At 39.3% G+C, this 15,204-nt stretch overlaps 1 protein-coding gene across 1 annotated transcript in view; it reads left to right on the top strand.

The window, feature by feature from the left end:
- The first annotated feature begins 2,748 nt into the window (after positions 1–2,748).
- Positions 2,749–15,204, top strand: part of ecel1 (endothelin converting enzyme-like 1) — a 56,576-nt gene continuing 44,120 nt past the window's right edge. The window contains exons 1-5 of the mRNA XM_008426178.2: positions 2,749–2,827; positions 3,055–3,218; positions 11,460–11,628; positions 11,720–12,588; positions 13,750–13,818. Of these exons, the coding sequence (XP_008424400.1) occupies positions 11,740–12,588; positions 13,750–13,818 (918 nt within the window). The 5' untranslated portion in view covers positions 2,749–2,827; positions 3,055–3,218; positions 11,460–11,628; positions 11,720–11,739. The remainder of the gene's footprint in view (positions 2,828–3,054; positions 3,219–11,459; positions 11,629–11,719; positions 12,589–13,749; positions 13,819–15,204) is intronic.

The raw sequence follows: 15,204 nt of genomic DNA, 5'->3' as shown, positions 1-15,204 counted from the left end.
TTCATCCTCAGTTTCTAGCTGTCCTAAAGCTAGTGGGGAATTTTCATTTATTTCTCCACTGCACATTTGTGATGAGATAAACTCTGAGATGATTGTGAGAAGGTGTAAATTCACTCTCTGTCACATTGTTGTTGTTTTTTTTTTATCTAAATATCCAGTGCACATTTAAAGCTTATATTTAGAAAGCATTTTAACAACCTTTTTGTCACTTAAATCTGAGTCTGATGAGGAGGACAGATTAAAATACAGCAGGAAATCTCAATTTCGCAAAATATCTAACTATGTTTTACAGTGGTACACACACGCACACGCACACGCACACGCACACACACACACACACACACACACACACACACACACACACACACACACACACACACACATCTGCTTTAACTCCTCCAGGCTGGAATCAGCCTATCCGACAGCTGAGGCAGGGTCCCAGTAGGGGTACAAGCAATATAAATGGTGCTCCCAGCTCCACATTAGTCTGTCTGAGAGGAAGATGTAGGGGGTGGACACACAGGGTGGGGTGAGGCTCAGGTGCTGAGCAGGCAGGTCTCCTCTCGTCTTATCTAAGTTGTTGTACCTTTCGGGCAAACTGCCTCCATCCATCTTAAGCCAAACTAAACCCAAGAGCTACCTGGAGGCTAACTATCCAGTTCTGTTTTAGCCTTTGGACAGGAAGCACAAGTGTGTTATAATGTGGTCCACAATGGTGTGTGTATTCCTTTGAAATCAATTAGCGTAGTTTTGTAAGTTCTTGAAATACAATAGACTTTGCGCTGGACTCATCTCTGAGATTTCAGCTTAATTAGGGATCTTGATGAATCAAGTGAACCAGGTCAAAGGAATATTTTTAGAAACTCAGAAATAGCGTTGCAGTATTGAGCTTATTGAAACTCTTGGATAACCATCAAAAGATGGTACGTTTGCATAAAGAGGTTTTTCAGACCAGCCTTTTTGTATGGTATTTAGTTTAACCATTTTAACAATCCCAATGGCCCATAGATCTTATCCCTGTTGTCTCAACATGAGGTAGCCTGGATTTCTAACTGGGAAGTGGTTTTGTGTACATTAAGGCCAGAAGTGAGCGAGTTTCTTTGCTTGTCCCGGTGGCAGCAGGTGTGTAAATAACATCCCAATATCAAATACGGATGAATCAAAGAGCTGAGGGACTGAAACACACACTGCCTTCCCCTTCTCATCAGCACATTGCTCCCTCCCTCTCTCACTCATGTGCTGGGCCACTTGTTATAATTCTGGGTCTGTAGGCCGCATGTGTTGCAGCATAATTTTGCCAAGTGTCCTGCTTACATGCAGGCTGACAGCTGCCCACATCTACTGCTTCACTGAGCCGAATTACAAGCCAGCAGGCCCTGGTTTGCCTGACATTATTGTTTCCTGTTAGGAAAATCAGCGCATTGCATGGTGGGAAGAGTGCAGCGGAATGGGCCCACAGAAAAGGTAATTAGGAAATAATTTTAAAGCAAGTTGTCAGTCTTGCAGTGGGTTGCAAAAAGTTATCATACTGTAACCTTTAAGGTTTTAGTACATCGCCACGTTAGAATGTATATCATCTCTTTCCTAAAATAATTGCCTAAGTCTTTTATTGCCAAAAAGGATTTGGGGAGAAATCCTCACCTCTTTCTTTCCAAAAGACGTTAAAGGTAATAATAAATACTTTGGGCAAAAACTTACTTGGGCCATTATTTTAGAAAGGTGACCGACATAAATAGTACCTGTGAATTGTGAGCTTTTACTAGATCTAACATTTTTACAAGCATAAATCTGTAAAGTGTGCAGTGTAAGTCTGTTCAGTCCTCAGAACAGAATACCACTGTATACTTTGTAGAAATCATTTGTTCAAGTCCTCCCACAGATCTTCAGTTGGATTTAGGCCTGGACTTTGACTGGTCCATTGCTTGGTCCATTCTACAAATGATGTTGTGCTTGTATTTAGCTTGACCCAACTTCCCATCAGCTATCATCTTCTGCTCTACATCTAATAAAGAAAAGCTACCTAACAGCATGATGCTGAGCGTTTTGCATGCCAAAACGCTCCGTTTTTCTCTCACCTGAACAGAAAACATTCTTTCCAAATGTTTACTATGATTTCCCAAGCTTCAAACATCTACCAGAGCACTATTCAATTCATCATCCAAAAATGAAAAGCCAGCATGCCATCAATGGTGTCAAGCTAAACTTATGGGTGAGCAAGAAGACCATTAGAGAAGCACCTTAGAGAACCATCATTGCTTTGTAGGAGCTGCAGAGATCGACAACTCAGGATGGGAGGATTTGCCAGTAGGAGCATTATTAGTCATGCACTCCTCAGATCATCATGCACCATCATGCACTCATGGTGTTGTGACAAATGGAAATGTAACCATAGCCATGCAGGGGAACAGAAAATATTTGGAAACACTTATTCTGGTCAGATTAAAACTTTATTTACTGTTTTACTTGCAAACTAACAGTTAACATTACCCTGAACACACCATTCCCATCATTAAAATAGTGGTGGTAGGATTATAATGAGTGAATGCTTTCCTCCAGCTGGGACAGAGGAGATGGTTAGTTGATGGGGAGATGGGTGGTGCTAAATCATGTAAACATCTTGGAATAAGCCTTGATAGAAGCTGTAAAACACTTTGCAGACAAGAGAGACTGGGGTGGAGGACAACAACCCTAAACATAAATACAGAGCTATGCACGAATGAGTAATGAAGTTTTTAAGATAACAAATGGACATTCATGACCTGCAGATCACTGAATGGATTGATTTTATCCAGAGGCTTGGTGGTGGGCCAACCTTTATTTTCATCAGGTATCAAAACTGTAATTGAATTTTAGCATTTCATGTAGAAAAACTGGTGTGTTTGTGTTTGTAACTCCCTGAGGTGCAGTTTCTGTAAACATGCACTCATCGATGTGCATGCGTGCACGCCTGTGTGCGCGCGTATGTGTGTGCGTCTCACCTTGTTAATGAAGCATTCCCTCCCTCTCTCCCTCCCTCCTCCTCTGTCCTCATACATCGGAGGCTGTGCGCTGCAGCGGCCGCAGAAAGCGCCGCGGATCCTGGTGTGTGCCGATCTCCGGAGGGTCCCGGATAATCCAGCTGGACCCTCAGTGGACTGGATCTTCCTGCTTACCCATACTAAGCAGAGGTGGGGTGGGTTTCACACTCCGTGCGGGGATTTTTAATTCACTCAGCGCAGGTAAGCCGTTTTAGTACCACAAGTTTCCTTCACTCCGCGGACACTCACGTTTCCACCGAGGCTGCTCCTCTGGGGGTTTGCCGCCTGAGAGTCACGGCATTTGGGGTTCAAATGATAGAGAGTGATGGTGAAACAAGTGGAAGCGCCCAGAGATAAAGTGACTAAGTCGGAGACTGACTGTGTGCCCTGGTCCGCTCCTGTCTCTGCGCACATGGTCTCAGTTTAGGATGCGCAAGCGACAGAAGTTTTTGTGTAGTCACCTGCTCATATGGAGGCTGAGTCTATTTGTTAGGCTAAATATTACATACTTTCTGCTCTTATTGTACATCCAGAATGCCACATTTACATGCTCTGAATGCGTTAATTTGCGAGCGAACCTGTTTCCAACGTGAATTGTTGCATCCTCTAGAGTTATTAATTCATAGATCATCGGAAAACATTTGTGAATTGTAGTGATTCAGATAGAATCAATATTAAAAGTATTTGTACTGGAATGAGGTTGGATCCCCAGGCCCCCACCTCTCCCAGGTGCGTCTTTACGCGCTCAGTTCAGTCGCCAAGGAGAAGATCGGACACCAAAGCGAGTGTAAAACCAAACTTCTTAAAAAAAAACAAACAGAAGAGTCATGCGTCCTTTTTGTTTCTTTTAAATCTTTATACCCTACAGGAACTTCTGGGAAATGAGTTTGTAAAGCAGATCCGATTTTCTGAACACACAAACTGATGGTTCTCTACGCGTAAAACTCAACCTTGTTTAAAGTTGACTGAAACCCCTTTATATCTTTCAAAGTTTGAACTTACAAATTTTAAACAGAAAATGTTAATTGGAACAAGAAATATTAAGTAAATGTTTAAAATATGCTACCTAGTCAAAGAATAAACATGCGCGTCAGAGTTAAAGTCCTCAGTAGGTGTGCGCTCTCACTTTTACTGCTGTTTAACTTCAGTTTTTAATTATGTTCATAACCGAACTACACAATGATTAAAAATACCTTTACCCAAAAAGTTTGGTGTAATAATTAGCAAAATTGTCAATTTTAATTTAAACAATACATCTAAATATTGATACAGCATAAATTTAATTCTAACAAACTATTATTCTCATTTTGTTCTCTGGTTGGCATTCTGTGTTAAAAGAGAAACAAAAAGCTGAGAAAAACATAAAAAAAACTGAAAGATTGCCATCTATATTGCCAAGGAGACTTGTAAATCTTTCCCCTGACAAGATGTGCTGTTCATTGGTATTGACTGGCTCAAGATTAAGCTCAGCCAGCTACCAAATTTCACTTTTGAAACCAACTAAAGTGGATTCAAGCTTACATTCTTGTTCCAACACAATAACTGTCTCAATCACAAGTCTGCAGGCAGTTCTTAGGTTTAGTAAATTATTTCATACCTTCATACTAGAACCCGTAAACACATATCAGTCTTAGCCTACTGTTCTCGTTACCACAGTTGGTAACATGCTCAATTAAGGTTTAGGCAAGATTTGTTATCAAAATGAACAAGCTGATGTTTTTTAAAATTGAACAAATATCAGATATTGCATTTACAAACTGATATGCTTGATTGCATTTTAATTTTAACGACTAATATTTAATGCTGTCCGAAATTCATTCATTCATTTTTACAGTGTAACAGCTGAGATCGGAAGCAGGTCGTGCACTTTCACAGAAAATAGAGGATAGATCAACAAAAGGGATTTGCATCAGTGTGGATTCAGAAGTGGCTACATTGTAAATAAAAAGATAGACTCTACTTCATTAACATTTTTAGATGTTATCGTACCGTTACTGTCACCTCTGATACGTCAGTTATGTTTTTCAAGTAAGAAATTATCTTCATCTAAGATATTACCACTTTGTGTCTTCTAATAAAGTATCACAATCTGATACTTGTCATTTTCAACTTATAACATAACAACTTATAACATTTGTTATGTTATAATAGAAAAAGGGAAAACAATTGAACTATTAGAAATGCTTTAAATCACCTTGTGTGCAAGATTCAATACATGCATGCTTAAACAGCTCCGCAGAGGAAGTTCTGCTTGAGTACAACTCTAAGTAGGATGTTAGTACTCATGAGCAGTGTGTCCAAATGGGTAGCCCATACAAATGCAGCGCAGCGCTCTGCTGCAGCCTCTGGCGACTGGTGATAAGACTCGAGGGGGTTGACTTTCACTCTGAACCCTCCGAGTGTCGTAGCTACACTGCTCACGGGGAAAAGCTCGGTGACCATTTTGATTAAGGGATAATAAACCCATTTATGGAGGGCTTGCAGGTGATGCAACTTGGCGGAGAGAAGATAAAAGAAGAGGGTTGCTTCTAAGCCCTTATTTCTGGGTACCACAAAATATCATTACAAACTGCAGCAAAGAGAGAGCAACTTCTCTTTTTCTCCTCACAGAAAACTTGCAGTTGCTGCTTGGAGTAAAACATGAGCATGATGTGTTCTGACCAGTAATTAGATGAAGAGTGGCAGAGTTATTATTAATGTATTAATATCATAATCTGGGACTCCGCTGTGAAGAGTTAGCAGACAGTTTTAACCTCAGCTGACTTTCATCATCAGAGTGAAATCTACGAGACCACAGGGAGCAGTTCGGATCTCATAAAGTCTCAGCTTCCCATGACTCCAGAGCGAAACCATAATCAGCTTCCATTTGCCGAGAACAAGTGATATTCTCATTTTAGGAATCTGAATTATGTGACAGGTAACCTTTATGACCTGAAAATCGTCATCCATCAAAAGTCTGTGTGACAGTGATGTGAACCTGGTGCTGCACAGATGCTTCTAAATTAAGCACGAATTGATACAGTGTGATTCAGAACTTCAACCAACGTGATTCTTAAAATAACTTTTAACATTTCCATCCATATTTTACACATTTATTCTCTGACTTAACGTTTGCTCTGTTTCTTGTTGAAGTTAAAGAAAACATTTCGTTTCTTCCCCAGTCGCAACTAGTTCTTGAGACATTTTGTCTGATCTTTGAGAAATTCATGAATTTGTCGCTCTCAACTTTGCAACAATAAATCATTATTTTTTGTTGCAGCAAATGACAGCCATACAGAGCTTTTAAGACCAAAAGCAATTTGTGTATTTATTAAAAATTAAATAATGAATTATATGAAACAGTTTGGATACACAACATGAAACTCTCACAATTCTTTTCATAAAGTTAAGATGACCTCTTTTGTTGGTTTTGAAAATAAAATACATTTAAAAAAATAAACACTAGCTATTAATCTGCAACCATTGTAAAATAAAAAATAACAGAATGCAAATATTTTCTAATTATAAAATGGTTCTAATGCTAAAAATACATTCAAAAAATGCTTGTGCAGGTTTCAGTCAAACAATTTAAATTTTGATCAGATTTATTCCAGACTCATTAGAGAAATGTGATATAGCTCTTTTGTTAAATGCCAACACTTCAAAGCGAAGCCCAAATTAACAGTTTTTATTGGCTAAAACTTGTGGTATTATCGCAGTGTTTACAAAGTATTTGAATCTTGTCATTTTGTCAGTATTTCCATTTTCTCGTTAGTACCAAACTGAGGTGAGAGCAACGACAGCAGTGAGCGCTGGCCTGTTGCTGCTGCAAGTGACTCTGTTGCAAATGGGTCACAGGTCCGTACCTGCAATGCTCTGAAAGGTTTTCTCCTGCATTTTATCTGATTTATGGTGACTGCGAGAAATGCACTGCTGTAACTCCTAAAAGCTGATTCAGGTTCTATTCATTTTGCCTTTTCTGTCACACAGAGCAGATCATGTTGAGCAGAAACGATTTTGTTCTCCAAATCAAACTGTGGTACAGCTGGGTGAGTTGGATCGAATCAACTCAGTGTGTGAAACTAAAAATAGTTATTTTTTTAAAAGCGTGTCATGAGAATTATCAGAAATTGTCTATTTGTTTTTATTTTTGCCAGATTTGCAGGAAGTGCAGACTTGTTTGTTTGGGTCAAAAAGGTTGATCTACAACTTTTAAAATGTTGGAAGCTGTTGCTCCACTTGCTCCACTGTTTAGTCAAGTGTATTTATGCAAATTAAATGATAGAGGAAAAAACAGTACTTACTTACAAATGATAAAAGCAGTATATTAGCTGTTGTTGCTGTTTGTTATTCCCTACTCCTTCTTTTAATTAGTATAAATGCTCAACTAGGAGTTGGAATCAGAAGTGTATTTTATTTATTTTTTGGGTCACACACTGAAAAGTTTGCAAATCATTTTGCTAATGGACTACTAATGGGTATTCATACATGGAGGAGGGTCAATGTAGTGTTAACAGGATCTCTGTTCCCCCTGAATATTCCCTAAGCCACACTTTATATCAATAAATAACTGATGTATGGTGACTTTTTGACAACTGCTAAGGAGCTGTGCATCAGCTGTGCTGTATCAGTGCAGCATTTAAAGGTGCATGTGACAAGCGAGAGCGAGAAAGAGGGCGTGCATGTGTGAGTGTGCAGCTGCATTAGTTTAACTCTCAGATATTAGGCTCTGTCATGTTTGGTAAATAGCCATTTATCACGCAAACCTCTCACTGCGATGGTACCCACAAGATCCAATCCATTAGCCATACATTAAATGTCCACCCAGCATGCGATCATCTGTTGTGTGTGCATGTGTGTCTCATAATTTATTATCTCACTTCAGGAGTTGTGACACAGAGATGGTGTTTGCTAGTGGAGGGAAGTTGCACGGAGAGTCGAGATGCTTCATATTTTGAATTGCAATCCAATTTCCTTCACATTATAGTGAACAGAGGACAGGAGTTTGTGTGAGTGGCTCTGCTTTCCTGGACCCAGAATGATTCTCATGGGGTTTGTGCATCTGTGTAACAATGCAGAAGATTGATGGATGATAGGGTGGAGTGATAATGACTCTCCACAGACAGGATCCTTGAATCTCACTGAGTTTTCTTTCCTATTCTTCTCACTTTGATATACTCAGTTTGTCCTGCTCTAGACTTTTCACCTGCAAGTCGGGAGCAGCATTAGAATGATGTAAAGAGCAAGAGGTCACCATGGTTCCACAGGCTATGTATAGAAGACGAACGACGTCTGAGTGTAAGAAGGGAAGCCTTGGGCAGAAAGGGAGATTCCTCTCTGGTACTGAGAAATATGACGCTTTTATTGCCTAGTAAGCATTTTCTGATGTTTTATGACTGCTCTTAAAAGTTTGAAGTCATTCTCTGCAAAGTAAAATAATCATTTATTTGATTATGATAATCAGAAAAGGTCATTTAAGATACCAGAAAGCCATAAACATATTTTAAAGTCACATGCACATGGTTCTAAACTAAAAGCTAAAGGTATTTACAAAAGCAAAGAGAAAAATGTATTTATTGTAAAGCACTTTAGTTAATGCAAAGCATTGCTGAAAGGTGCTAAATAAAGACTGTTATAAGTTTATTATAGGAGTAAAGTAAATAAAAACAAGGCACAATAATTCATATATAACTCATATTTATATATATGAATTAAATCAAAGGCAAATAAAATGAAAGAAACTCGACTTGTCACTTTTAATTTAAAAATAGATCTCCAATTTTACCACATTTTACACAGAGTGTAAATGTAGCGTTTTCTTACTACCAACAAGGATTTGCTTTCCTGTCGTTGCTTTTGTAAATACCTTTAGCTTTTAGTTTAGAACCATGTGCATGTGACTTTAAAATATGTTTATGGCTTTCTGGTATCTAAAATATTTCCTGTATTTAGCTGTTAAATCATCCACTAATCTTACAGAGTTCATTATTACGCCTCATAGAATAAAAACGTGGGTTCCACTTTTCCTTAGCTGTATTTTCCTTATCTTTATACAACACTTAAAAAAGTCAACCAACAGCTTGTAAAACAAATCAGAGCTAGACCTGCATTCTCAGTGGCGATAGCAGGGATCAATTTTTACGAACTGCCTTCAGAGCTTTCAGCAAGTGGGTTTCCACACACACTAAGACACACTCACACACACTTTCTTTAACACTTGATTAACATAATGCATCATCCAGCACTTTCCACTAACATTAGCCATCCCAAAAAGTCTGTGCCTAATGAAGATATTGAAAACTATTTTTTCATTTTTTTTAAATCCCGTTTCAAAATACCTTAACATTTTCAACTCCTTAAGTCTTAATTAGCTTAGGTGCCAAAAAAAGAAAACATTTCCAACTGTTTGTTTGTGATTATTAATTTAATATAATAGGTCACTCTTTGAACACTGTCTTCTGTGGGACAGAATCAATTCCCTTTGTTGGAGAATTTGGGTCTTGCACAAGTAAGCTTAATAATACATCAAAAGAGATAAGGAAAGCCAAAAAGAGAAAAGTATGAATTACAAAAAGAACTTAAATTCAATTCTGCATTTAATGTTTGCAAATGTTTGTGTAGTGTAGCTCAGACCTAATAAATGTTACCCTTTTGCACTATTCCTAGCCTCTTTTACACACTATGAGCTCATTTAATAAGAAATTTTGATTTTTGAACTGATGAAGGCTGGGTTATGAATAAGGGAAAAAATGCAAGAATTACCTACAACTTTCATGTAAGTAGGGAAATGCCTTACCAGATTTGCAGAACTGTATGCCCAAAGTCAGGATCTCACTTTTTGCACAATTCTACATGGGAGATTTTGCAGAGCAACCTGTGAATAAAGTGATACAAATATAATATTTTTAGTGTGTAAGGTTTGCAAATATATATCATTTTGCAAACAATATGCAGAGCTATGCTAATCGTTGAAAGTGCCTGACAATATTTTCATTTGTTCCTGTAATCCTAAGCAATCCTAAGAAAAGCTTTATTACTTTGACTGAAACAGCATGTAAAATAAAAGAAATCACTGATTTAAAACATCTTACAAGTATATGTATTAGAAAATAATTGTTGCAGACTAATTTACACTGAGATTATCGAAATATGATGGCATAAAAGTCATTTAAGACTTAGGATGGAGTAGTTAAGATTTAACCAAAAAGTACCCATCTCCCTACCAAGGATATTCATTGGCATACATCTCTACACTGGAAATCTGGTTTTGTCCTTTTAGAGACAACATTAAAGGAGATGGTTGTTGGTTGGTCTAGGGGTGGCCCTAGAAAACGACCCTGAATCAAAGAAAAGGTTTCTGCTGTGCCTTTGGCAAGATCTGATCAACAGAAGAAAATTACAATGCTTGCTTTTTACTTAACTAACATAAATTTAAGCCATAGAGGTCACAAAGTATTGAAAACAATTAGTTCCTTAACTGAAGTATAATCAATAAACACATTAGAGATATTTGAATTAAATCTCTATCTCCAATTGGCTAACGGTAGAGCTCACATTCACACAAGAAAAACAACCATGCAGACACACATGCCTAACAGTAGTTAAGAGATTGATTAACTGAAATGGGCTATCATTGGTTTTGAAAATGTTGCATACATATCAAATATGATTTAAAAGAAATTTGACTTTGGAATTTGACCCCTGAAATTAGGTCTCTGTCCCTTTAAGAAGCTTGTGCTCTTTGCGACTCTCCGACTTCAACACATCGAGACATTTCTCCATTAATAGTTTAGCAGCATTCTTGGGAGTGTTTCACTGAGAAGTAGTCTGTATGATCGGCTCAGCGGATGCGCAGTTCCACCAGAGGTTTGCTTTCTGCTGCTGCCACTGGTCTGAGGGAGCTGAGCAAACTACATGACGGTGAATAAAAATTCCCATCCTTCATCCAATTAAACCAGGTCCTCGATGCATCCTGTTGTGAAAATTGCCTATTTATTTTTTTTGTTTGTTTGTTTAATACCCCAAATAAGAAGCTTTGCTGGATTGATAAATGGCGGACAGGGTGAGAACGTCTGTCTGGTCCTGTTGATGCAACAGAGGCAATAAAGTCTGGGTCCCCCTGCAGTAATATTAGTTTACATCAATTTGGACTGACACAAGTCAAGTTATGGTTATTGTAACACCTCTCCATGGCCCAGCTGATGCCCAGCTCTTTGCTCACCGTCTCCAGTGATCTGCAGGCAATTTTAAGTCACCCGAGGGATACTCTCTGTCCCCCGAGGGATGACTAGCACTAATCAATTGAGCAGCTTGAGCTGACAAACAGAGGCAGACAAAGAAGGGAAAGATGCGGCAAAACGGATGTTATTCTGTCATTCTCTGATGTTGTGCTGTTGGATTCAATTTCCTATTTTTCTTGTGAGTTACAGCCCTCCTCTGTCTCATTTCTATTTTTATTGACAGGTGACCTGAAACTGATTGCCCAGGAGGAGGACGGGAGAACAAATGGAAGGACAGCAGAGAGAAAGTGGATAAGAAAGAGACCAGAAGCAGGACCAGAAGGTTTCCAGTCTCTTTCAATACAGGGCTTTGACTTAAAGAGCAGACAGTGGGCATTACCAGAATAAAAAAGGTAGGCTTTACACACATTTTAGTCATGAGGACATTATTCTAAAGGCAGAAAAAAGTTAACATCCCAACTTTTTTCCCCCTAAAACCTTCAGTTACTACCAGATCTTTTGTGATGGAGAAGACATACTCCCTAACTGCCCACTACGATGAGTTCCAGGAAATCAAATATGGCGGTCGCTACAGCAGCGACATCCTCAGCAATGGCATGACCCTTCACCTGGGGGGCAGCCTGGACCGCCATGTGGTCCGAGGGAGGGGCAACACCTGGTCAAACAGCCGAAACAAAGACCTGAGCGGCAGCAGCAGCAGCGGGGGCCTTCCTCGCTGGAGCAGGAGGGAGAACTGCCTCCTGTCTGCGTTGGTCTTTGCTGCAGGCATGTGCCTCATCCTGGGGAGCATGCTGGCTCTCAAGTACATTTCACTTGACGACGCGGACTGCAGGCAGGACTGCCAACACAAACGCTCCCTTATGCGGGCGACTCGCTTCGTTCAGGCCAATATTGACATAACCATACAGCCTTGCCAGGACTTCTATTCCTTTGCCTGTGGAGGCTGGCTGAGGCGCCACGGTATCCCCGAAGACAAGCTCAGCTATGGCATCATCACAGCTATCGGCGAGCAAAACGAGGAGAAGCTGCAGCAGCTCCTTCTGGAGCCGGTTCAGAGACATGGGCCAGACTCCGCAGAGCGGAAGGTCAAGGAGTTTTATCGGTCCTGCATCAACATCAAGGATATTGACAAACTGGGGTCAAAACCCATGACAGAGGCGTTAGACAGCTGTGGAGGATGGGACCTGGAGGGAGCTCCTTCGGGCGCTGCTGGGTGGGAGAGGGAGGACGCCCCCCAGAGGCCGGATTTTAATGAGCTGCTCTACCGGACGCAGGGGGTTTTTAGCACTGCTGTCTTTTTCTCCCTCACCGTCAATGTGGACGATAAAAACTCCTCCAGGAACGCCATCAGGGTGAGCTCAGAAAACTAATTAGGGTTTATAAATGGCTTATCTGTATTTGTCTGCTCTTGTCTTTTTATTGGCTCTTTAGGAACTTTAATGGCATAATCATCTACCTTATCGAGTCCTGCTGTCTTGAGAAAGCTCTGTTTAATAAAATGCTTAATGTCATTTTTTGGCGAGGAAGGGAAAAGTTTACAAGTTTTATGTATCTCAGAATGTGTCTTAGTGACCTCTGTTCAGTGTAAGATTATCCAGTTCAGTCAGCATGATTAGATTTTGATCCAGGGGCTGTAGGTAAAGTCCAGATCTTTTTTAAAAATTGTAAAATCACCAATTAGCTTAGAATCAACAGCTAATTCTGATACAGATGTTAAACTCACAACTTCATGTCATGTTAATTGCAAATTCCCGCACCACACGCTCATCAGGTGGTGTGTGTGAATAGAGAGCATGTCTGGGTAATGTTAGCCTGCTAGGCTAACATTACAGCCATTTGAGCCAGTAAGACTAAAAATGTTTGATGTAAGGTCAGCATATTCACCAGTTATTAAATTAGTAAACAAAACAATGCAGTTTAAGAAGTAATTCCTCTCTTAACTCTAGATAAATGTCTCAAACATAAAAACAGGCTCGGGTAGCCTATCTGGGCTCATTGTCATAGCTTATGCTAATTTTCGCCTTACTAAATCAGCTTGACACCACTTCAACTTTGACATACACCACTTTGTAGAAAAATTGTGTTTTATTAACATGAAACCTCGTTCAATGAGACTTACACCCCTGGTGATGTGTAATTTTGATCCAGTCACATTTTGAATATGTTATAATGAACGATTATTAAATCTCAGAGTTCATAGGCAAATGGATTGGAGTGGGAAAACTCGAGGGTTCAATTAACCTGAAAATAACAACAACCAAAATCCACAAATCATGTTTTCCACAATAAACTGCAAAGCCTTTATCTTGGCTGATGTATGAAAATAAGAGTTGCTTAACTGTGTGAATTATTAATTAAATGTTATGATGTTAGGCGTTACAGCAAAGCTTTCAGTCATTGACTAGATCTGAATGTGCACCTATGGTGTACATTACAGGGAGACATAGAGGAAAACATACTTAAATTTACATCAAATTGAATTATTAACTTTTTATTTTTCCGTGTTTTTGCAGATTGATCAAGAGGGACTGACTCTGCCAGAGAGAAGCCTCTACCTCGGTCAGGATGAGGATAGTGTGAAGGTGGACAAAATTCAGTGGTTTTGCCTCTTTTTTATGTCATCTCTTATCATCTTTTCCCCTCATTTTAATCCCTTCATTTCACCTATTTTAGTCTCTTAGTTTGCTCAAATTACTTATTCACAGTGCCTTTCAAAAGTATTCATTTGAAACATCAACATTTTAACATTTTGTCTCTTCACACACACAAACTTCAATGCATTTTACTGCTTTTAAGTGACAGACTAACATAATTGAAAATTACAATATGGAAGAAAAAATGTCCCATTGTTTAAAAATCTGAAAATCTTGACATACAGTACATATGTTTTATCCTCCTGTATTCTGATATGTTTTTAGAAAATGAGAAGCAACCGACACAAACATTTTTTCTGGTTTGTGTCGTTTCACATCTAAGGGTGTTTTCACACCTGATAGACCAGTTGACTTGGTTCGATTGGGAACCAAAATCGCAACATTTGTTAAATTTTCAGCTGGCGAGGTTTGCTTTCACACTGCACCTTCAACTGAACCTCTGAAGAAGACATGAGTCCAACTTCCTTTTTTAAGAAATGTAAATAAAACTGGAGCGGTATTAGATTTTAGCATTTGTAGGATTTCTCTTTTATCTTTGGTAAAAGACCATAAGTCATTTCTCATGCCAGCACTAGACACCTGCATTTGTTTTGATTGTTTTTACCCAGAATTTGCTGCACTTCAATCCGATTTGCTTGCCATTCACATTATGCATTTCAACTGTACCACAGTTCCCTTCAACCAAACCAAGACCTTGGTTTCTAAGAGGACCAGAGTTTGCTTTTTTTTTTATTCACATCAGTTTTATTTTGCTTTCACACTTCCCGACCGAATCAGACTTTCTAGGTAAACAAACCAGAGTTTGATTTAAGCGGACTAAACAGGACTGGGGGGAACTAATGACAGATAAAGCTTGGGATGTTCAAGAAAGACGTGCAGGGAGACTCTGTCCACTTCCTGACATCGCAGGAACAGACTCAGGTTCAGGGACAGTGAGATGTTTGTTGTCTTTAAGCTCATTGTAAGAATCCTAAATTGTTGTGATAGCCTCAGTGTTGGATAACAGCTAATCTTCATTCAGAACCAATTTTGTATCACAGATGTCAGGAGCTTCTCAAAGTAAGTCATACAGCACTATAAATTTGTAAATGCTCTAAGCAGGGAGTGAAAAAGAGTCAAATAAAAATAATCACACTGCTCTTGGCGTCTGTCTGCTTTATTCAAACCAACATGGAGGGCTGTTCCACTGCATCTGCCTTGTGCACAAGTTGCATATTCACAAATCTCCCAGAACCCCCAGCGTTCATACCGAGTGGGTCGTGTTTATGCTAGAGTCTGTCTGCTTTATGTGAGTGCAGGATCCTCTTCCAGTCC

Source organism: Poecilia reticulata, linkage group LG13 (assembly GCF_000633615.1).
Source record: "Poecilia reticulata strain Guanapo linkage group LG13, Guppy_female_1.0+MT, whole genome shotgun sequence".
NCBI classification, from domain to species: domain Eukaryota; kingdom Metazoa; phylum Chordata; class Actinopteri; order Cyprinodontiformes; family Poeciliidae; genus Poecilia; species Poecilia reticulata.
This window is presented reverse-complemented; position numbering and strand designations above follow the sequence as displayed.